Here is an 8490-nt window from a genome sequence, read left to right as displayed (position 1 = left end):
AATTTAAACAGGTTACTTTCCACCCCATCATCCAGATCGCTGATGAAGAAATTGAACAGCGCAGGCCCCAGGACCGAGCCCTGGGGGACTCCGCTACCCACCTCCCCCCAGGTCGAATATGACCCATCCACCACCACCCTCTGAGTGCGACCCCTCATGAAGTCTTATGTGTCCTGCAGTCCCACCCCACCTCTGATACTCAACAACAGGGAATTGCAAACACTTTTCTTGGGGAACCACAACCCCTAGAGAGCATTGTGCCTGGCTGATGGTCCTTCAAAGGACATGTGAGCCCTCCTGGCTGGCAGCGTGGCAGTAGCATGGGGCTGTATGTGCCCCAGGGAGAAGCATCCTCACCCCGGACAGCAAACAGGCTCCACAGTAGACACAGGGGCTTGGAGGAGCCAAGGAGCATCCTGCAGGACACCCCACAAGTCAGAGGCAGGTTCCCAGGACCCAGGCTGGGGCTCTATGCATACTGCCCGGTTCTCTCTTGTCCCTGCTCTCCTTTGCATGGGCCATGCTCCATCTAGGGTGAGGACAAGTAGGCACCTGGGCAAGGGACAAGCAGGCCTAGAGGCTGCCCAACCTGCACATACCCCTGCCTTCTGCTCCCACTGCCACACCCTTTACCTTCTGTTTGTTTCAACCATCTCTTCCCCCCATGTCCATGTGTCTGTCCCATCCAGGCCCTCATTCTGTAAGCCCTCATGTAGTGTGTTCATTGTCCCTGTATTAAAGTAGCTGCCTCCTCCCCATTCTGCTCAGCACTGAGGGGATGGGAAACTCCTAACAACTCAAAAGACAGCCAGGGCTGAGCCCTTCCACCATCCAAGGGCTGAGGATCACTTCTCCCACTCTTAGGATGCAGCCACCTGGGGTGCATCCCAGCAGCTGCTAAATATTGTACAGGGTTGCACAGAGGGATAGGGCCCAAAGCACGGGAGGCCCCTGTGCCCATTGGGATAGCAGCGGTGGGTCTAGGTGCCTGCCCCACCGTGGAACTTGCCTGGGACAGCTTGACTTTTGCAAAACAAGCCTGACGAACACCAGACTCTGAATGGTCCCATGTGGCCAGCACCCAGGGCTCGCACAGCCTTTAGCCCCGCAGCACTGCCCAGTCGTAGCACGACGCTGGGAGAAGGCAGGCAGTCAAGCTCTGAGACGGCAGAGAAACCCAATGACCCAGAGCAATGGCTCTCTGGTTGAGTGGCTCAGAGTGGGAGGCATCTCCAAAAGGAGGCGGGATCTTGCTGCAATGCCCTAGAGAAATGGAGACATTGGGGACCAACAGAGGCAAAATGAGCACAGACCCCTGCACCGACAGGTGCGCCAGAGATCCTGCAGGCTCTGATGCCTGCCTGTGGGCAGGGCCTCCAGCCCCTGCCACCTGGAGGAAGCTGATGAATTTGGAGAGGGGTCACACAGTGCCTGGTGCTGAGGACATGGCTTTGTATCGGGTTCAGGGGGAAGGGGTTGTATATATTCTGGGAGCTGTGAGTCTGGCATGATATTCATGAGATGAGCCCGAGGGGCCTGGTTCTGTACAACCAGCAGCCATGATGCTTTGTTCCTGGGTAGTTTACAAACCTCACAGCACTGGTGCTGTGCCTACAGGCACCAGGACCTTGCCCCATTGCTCTTTTTTCAGTATATGACAGCAGGGCCCAGAAAAAGCGGGGGTGGGAAATTGAGACCCTGAGCAGCAGGGACTTGCCCTGGTCACACACTGCTCTGTGGCAGAGCAGGAAGCGACCCAGGCCCAGACACTGATGAAACCATGGGAAACGGGTTGCAGGGAGCCAGGGTCCTGGTCCAGGGCATGGCTTATGGGCAGATGGGGGCTGCGTAGGGTGGGCAGTGCACAGGGTCCCCAGGGCCTCAAGGCCTGGGCCAGGTCTGCTTCAGGACCGGGGTTCTGCTGGGCCTGATTCTGCCCCAAGGGCCCTCTCTAGCTGGAGGTGGAAGCAATTCCCCATCTCTATCAGTGCCTGGTGGCACTGCAGGGAGGCTGCAGCTGCTGTAGTGCAGGGGGAAATGTTGCAGTGGCAGCTAGGCAGCAGCACCCACGTCCAGCTCTGCCTGGGCTGGGGAGTTGGGTGCACAGCTCCATTGGGCTCCCCACTGCAACCCTGGGGCTTCATGGGCACGAGGCAAGCGTGGCGCAGCATGGGGTGAGGCAGGAGTGGGGCAAGGGCAGGGGCAGGACGGGGTGGGGGCCTGGGGCACAGTGCGGGGTAGACTGCGGTGGCTCGCCCAGCTCCAGGTGCACAGGTTGGAGCTCCTTTGCCCTGCCACCACCCCCCAGCTGAGGCCACTAGCCTGCTCCGGGGCCAGTGGCCTGCACAGAGCGAAGATGCGAGGGTGGGTTTCAGGGCCTCCTGCTGGGGGCAGTACTGCCTAATGGCTCCAGGATGGGGCTTAGACCAGCTCTGCCACTGGCTGCCCTGGGCAGGCCATCCTGCTGCAGCTCCTAGCACAGAAGAGCTCTTATCCGGATCCAGACGCCAGCAGAGAGGCCTTATCCCTAGGGCCAGCTGTCTTGGGTGTGAGCACTGACCCAATGCGGCCAGTGCCCCAGGGCAGCCAGCCAGAAGGCTGCTCCTGCTCTCTGGGGTGCTGGCTGTCTCCCTCCCTCTTCCTGTGTTGAGCAGGCCAGGATTTTGCTGGTGTGACACTAAGCGCTTGTAGGAAAAGGGAAGCTGAGAACTGAGGACAACTTGCTGAACAGGCGCCACTGGGCAGGGAGGACTCCCGCCCCCCCGGGCTGGGAGGAGGCTGGGCTAGCCTTCGCTGCCCTCTGCCCCACACACCTTCCGCTGGGGCCACGAGGAGGAGACAGGCCTGCCCTGCACACGTTCCTTCTCTTGGCTAATTATAACAGGCCTAGACCACACCAAAGGCCTGGTCTCTGCGGAGGGTGGAGGCGATCCGCCCCACGGGCTGGGGTTCAGAGGCCAGCCCACACCGTGGGCGCCCACCCAGTGCCAGTTAACCAGGAGGGAAGCTGTGTGATTACAGAGGAATCCAGCAAATTACAGACCTCTGCTTCCAGGATCAGAGGAGGCGGCAGTGGCACTAATGGAGGCTTTTACATCCCTGCTGTCCCTCCCCACTGCTGCCTCTCCCTAGGCTGGGCTGCAGCTGGGGTTTGGAGAGCAGCAGTGACAGCGCACTCGGGATGCCTTCGCCTGGCTGGGGTTGCCGGTCCAATAGCTTCTGTCCAGATGCCTTCAGGCTCGCGCAGCCTTCGAGGTGACCATGCCCGGAGAACCTCCCTTGGGTGCTGGGGAGGGAAATCCTGGAAGCTCTGCCTGCCTTCCTCTGACGTAGCGAGGGCTGGGGGAGGTGACACTCCTTGGGAATTCAGGTCCTCTCCAATGGGGGATGCTTTATGGTGGCTGGAGATGTAGTAGGTGGGATCAGATCTTATGCTCTGGGATCGGGCCTAGGGTGACCACTTTTTCAAAATGGAAAGACAGGACACGTGCCTGCCCCTCCCCACCCCCCAGCCCCTCTGCCGGGGCGGCACAGCTGGAGCACAGCCGAGCAGAGAGGAACGGGGGCAGATATGGGCTGCCCACTGGGGGCTCAGGACTCCCCACACTGCTGCCTTTCCCCCAGGAAGCCACACTGCCATGGCAAGGCACCCCCTGCCCGCATGGCAGCAGTGGGGGGCACAACTCCACACCAGTGCCACCCCTGCTACAGCCAGGCAGGCAGGGGGACCTCACCATGGTGGCGCGGCCAGCGTGGGGTTCCCAGAGGGACAGCAGCAGGGTGGGGAGCCCTGAGATGGCAACAGGCAGCCTGTATCTGCCCCAGCCCTGCATACAAATGGGGGGGCACATGTCCCCCCCTGTCCCCACAGGGGGTACGCACAGCAGCAGGGAGCTGGCCCCATTGCTGCCCCCTGGACAAGCCGCCCACTCTACACCCGGGCCTCATGCCCCATCCTGGCTGAGCAGCACCCCCAGCCCCAGCCACACTCCCTCCCTCGCTGTGGGGGCCTCAGTCTGCCTCCCCCTCCTCCTCACAGACTTACCTGCAAGGAGCTGTTCTCTGCACTGCCTGGCTGGGATCCCGGCTATGTGCATGTGTGCAGGTGCGCACATGCACGTGGCACCCCCTCCCCCAGCCCCAAGCAGTATTCCAGGGGCAACCCACCATTTCCCACTATTTTCCCTGGCAAATGGAAAACCTGGATCCCTGCATGATATCGCAAATCCAGGACAAATGCTGTCCCAGAATCGTGCAGCCCAGGACCGGGACTTGACGTTCTCATTCCAGGACTGTCCTGCCCAATTAGGGACGGGTAGTCTCCCTAATCAGGCCCTATGCCACCCATACCCGGTCCCTTGTGCCAGAATTGGGCCCTGCATGCCAGGATCAGGCCCCATGTTGCCCCTACCCAGCTCCACATGCTGGGATTTGGGCCCACTCCACCTTGTACACCCGAAACAGCCTGCAGGGCCCTGTCTGTCTGGCCTGTGGAGCTCCCCACAGGTCTGGAAATTGGTAACGGGAGTGGTTGCACTGCTCCCCCCACCACTACATTTAAGCACCTCTGGACTAGATGATTGCAAATGATCCCTTCTGGCATTACAACCTGCGGGAAAACCTTGTTCTTACCCCTTTATATAGATGCCCCACAACATGGTGACAGAAATGGGGAGACTTGGCCCTATGGGCCAAAACAGCCTGCATGTTGCCATCTATGATTTGCCAAGATCCCAGAGGCCCTTGTAAGCTCAGGGCTGCCAGCATCCCAGGCCAGGACCCTGCACCTGGGCCCTCAGGACTAAAAAGGAGCCCATTGCCAAACTAAACCATCCACGGCTGGCAAAGGAGCAAGAGGTGCCTGTCCCTACCCTGGGCCATGGGCCAGAAGGGCGCAGCTAGTCAGGCGCCGTCTCCTCTGGCCAGTGTCCCCCTCATGCGGGTTTCCCAGGTGTTTCCCATGGAAGCCCCTGGGTTGTCACTCCTGAACGTGTCCTCAGAGGTGCAGGGTGATGGGGAAGGCCTGCTCCTGACCTGACCTGAGCTCTTGGGCATGTGGGTCTGCAGGGCTGAGAGGTGAGAACTGGTCAGACCAGCTGGGAGGGGGCAGGCTGGCACGGTGCTGGTGCTTGCTGGCTCATGTTGGTGGCTCTGGTGGGCCAGAGTCAGTGCACTATAATTCCCCACGAGCCTCCGGGGAGACAGTCCTGGCCCCTGTTCTGCAGTGATTATCCCTGTGTCCTGGGAAGGGCAACCCAGTCATAGCAGTGAACTGTGTCAGAAGAGGCCAAGCACAGCAGGGGGACTGGTGCGTTCCCCTCTGCATGGCAGGGCACGCTTGCTGCGTGGTCGGCGCCTCTGAGATCAGAGCAGAGTGGCAACAAGTTCCCAGGGCAGCTAGATGGGGCATAAGGCTCCCATGGGAGAGGGAAAGGTAGTTAGCCACAATAGTCTCAAGTCAGGCAGGCCAGGGTGGTGCTGCCCTGCCCTGCTTTCTCCGCACGGTGACAGCAAACCACTGAAGCAGCCTGCTGTGGCAGGAGGGAGATTTGCTATCTTGGGGAATATTTAAGCTCAGATGGATGCTTCTTGGGCAAGACATTCTCCAGCTATTGGACTAGAAGCAGCACTGAACTCAGGGCAGCCTGTGGCCCAGGCTGGGCAGTAGGGCCGTCTAGATGATTGCAGTAGATCTTTGCAGCCATGACACCCACATATGTCCAGCTGTCCATCCAGACGTTTATGAGGCCCTGGGTATGCAACGGTAACCTAGTGTATGCTCACAGGCGAGTTCTGAGGCAGGGAAGGGTTAAGTCCAGTTACAGATCATGGTGCCCATCTCCGAGGTGATCGGTGCTTTACAAAGGAGGTCGGCGTCCTTGTCCCTACCACAAAGACAGGGAAACTGAGGCACAGGAAGGGTGACTTGGCGGAGGGGCTCGGAATGGAATTCAGATTCCTGGAGCTGCTTTGCAGCGCCTGAACCCACCTCCCTAACAGGCAGCCCCTTCCCTCCTCAGAGCAAGGGGGAACCATGCAAGCCAAGACCCCGCCCTGCTATTTTTATCCGCTTCAGCGAGCCTTGGCAGCCAGACACTCCTGCCTTTCCAGCGGGTCTGTGTGAGAAGTGGGGGGCCCCTGTCCAACACGCCCTGAATTTAAAGTGAATGAAAGAGCACAGGAGTGAGGATGTGCAGTGCCTGTTTGTGAACATGAAGGGGTGCTGGGGGTGCAGAAGGCAGGGAAGGAGACCAGCCCCTGGGGAGAGCTGTCCAGGCTGCTCGTGATCTGCAACTGTGGCAGACTTCAGCAGCTGGCATGGGTCATTGTGTCCTGCTCAGTGGGGTGGATGCCCTCCCCAAGTGGGACAGGCCCTGTGCTGGGGTTTGCTCCCTCTCTCCCTAGAAGCCTCCCAGTTCCAGGTGTGCCAGCAGGCAGAGCTGCTCAGGGCACCCCAAACCTCAGAGTATCCATGCATGCCCCTCACACCAGTGGGGAAACTGAGGCACCGAGCCACTAAGGGATTTACCCGCATAGAGCCATGTCTCCCTTCCCCAGTCAGCGCCCGCCTCCACTCTCTCTCCCTGCCCCTCTTCTTGCCCTAATGTGCTCTTGGCAGCGCAGCTCTGTTGCAACTGCCTGCAAATGGCACAACACCCACAGGCTCAGGCCTGGATCAAAGTGGCAGCTGCCAGTGCCAGTGGCCTTTAGCCCCTACAGAACAACAGCCGGTGGGAGGGAAAGCGGGTGACAGGAGCAGGCAGTAGGCAAATCGCTAACACGAGCCTTTCTCTTTTGTTTCCCTTTCTCGCTGCTTCAGTCCTGGTACCTAGGATAACTGCAGCTGCCCCCTCCTTCGCCTCCCTCCTCCTCTGCTTTAGGCATCCCGAGAGGAAAACATACCACAGGACCAGGCCCAGCCTTTCGGTGACGACGGAGAGAGCGAATTCACAATGATGACGACGACAAACACACAACATGTGACAAGAAAGGAAGGAAGGAAGGAAGGAAGAACGAAGGGAAAGAAAGAGAGAGAGAGAGAAAAAAAGGTTCAAACCTTTTTAGAAACTAAAAACCAAGAAAAAAAACCCCTAAAAACCAAGCGAGCCCCGCGTGCACACATGGCCGCCCCAGGCAGACTCGCCACAAACACTATTTGTCCCGTCGGCCAACCTGGCAAGAGAAGCAACGCAGCTCGTCCCACTGGCCGTCTCCGCAGCCACGGCGCTGGAGTCTTGCTGCCACTCTCCAAAGGGTTGTATATGCAAAATTGTCTTTCTCGTTTCCTGTTTCATTTTTGCCTCTTGCGAATGAAAAAGAACAAACCCCACCAGGCACCCTCGCCCGCCCTGCAGCAAACTTTCTACTTCCCGGGAAGGCTCTAGGAACGAGACAGCGGGTTCAGAGCACGGCAGCCAGTTGCTTCTGAGCCCATGGGCACCGGGTGGGTCAGGAGATCTCTCGTTAGTGCTGTCGCTTCCCGCTCCACCCCAGACACGCCGCAAACAAGATGCCTCCAGCCTCCCGCTGCCCCAGCGTTCGGACGACGTGTACACCTTTCCTTTGTTTTTTTCTGAAATCCTCTATGCCATTAAATGCTCTTTGGGGCAGGAGTGAGTGGCATCCCCGCGGGACTCCTTGGAGCAGCAGTATTGCAGGGATGCAGGGACACGGCCCCTCTCATCCTCCCACTTCTCCAGTTGCCTTTGTCCGTGACCATCTACGGAAGGGGAAGGGGATTCCAGGACTCCTGCCTCAGGTCTCCACCCTCAGTGCGTGCGTGGGGAGCAGGACCTGGGTTCAGCAGCACCCCAGCCCCGTGCTCCCGGTCAAGGGCAGGCTGGCCGTGGAGCAGGGCACTGGGCTTCGGTGAGTGGCACTTCCACAGCTGGGAGATATTGTGCGATGGGCATTGCAGGGAGGAGACAGAGGGGAGGGGCACAAGACTTGTGATGGGCACAAGTGGGTGCAGCAGGAGGGTAGGGCAGCCCACAAAGAGCAGAGCATACTGCTGTGTGGATTGGCATGGCCAGGCACTGCAAATTGTCACTGGGTCTCAAATCCCAGAGGTGAAATTTCTTAATTACAGATTAACGACTGCATTATGGAAACTCCTGGAATCCAAATTTCCAGACCCTTCCTCCACGGACAATCAAGTCCACTGGCACCTCCCCCAGTCTCGCCCCGCTTCGGACCTGGGACAGCCACAGTGTCCAGGGGGAGCGGGTCTGTCTCTGCAATGCCTTCGACACAGCAGAAGGAATGAGGCCAGGGTTGGGTTCCACCGCAGTGCAGCATGACGGCTCCGCCGCCCTGCCCCAAGTCTTGCCAGGGCCAGCACCTGGCCAGGGATGATCGTGGCGCGTGGCTTCCGTGATGTAGCCTGGTGAGCTTCCCATACTGTAGCTTTCCATTTGCAGCTCCTGGCAAACGCAGGCCATGTCTCCTGCTACCACAGTTTCTTCTGTGCGTTTACTTTGTGCTGGGGCA

The 8490-nt window shown here is 59.2% G+C and overlaps 1 protein-coding gene across 3 annotated transcripts in view; it reads left to right on the top strand.

The window, feature by feature from the left end:
- NFIC (nuclear factor I C) overlaps window positions 1–7040 on the top strand; it is a 211086-nt gene extending 204046 nt beyond the window's left edge. The window contains exon 10 of one of the 3 annotated variants that reach the window (XM_019513277.1): window positions 6821–7040. In XM_019513277.1, the coding sequence (XP_019368822.1) occupies window positions 6821–6957 (137 nt within the window). In that variant the 3' untranslated portion in view covers window positions 6958–7040. The remainder of the gene's footprint in view (window positions 1–6820) is intronic. The other 2 variants (XM_019513278.1, XM_019513281.1) reach the window with 2 other exon arrangements.
- The last annotated feature ends 1450 nt before the right edge of the window (window positions 7041–8490 follow it).

This window comes from Gavialis gangeticus, unplaced genomic scaffold, assembly GCF_001723915.1.
Source record: "Gavialis gangeticus isolate Ggan-Ray unplaced genomic scaffold, GavGan_comp1, whole genome shotgun sequence".
NCBI lineage: Eukaryota > Metazoa > Chordata > Crocodylia > Gavialidae > Gavialis > Gavialis gangeticus.
The sequence above is the reverse complement of the archived record's forward strand: the minus strand, read 5'-3'. Positions and strand labels throughout refer to the sequence as shown.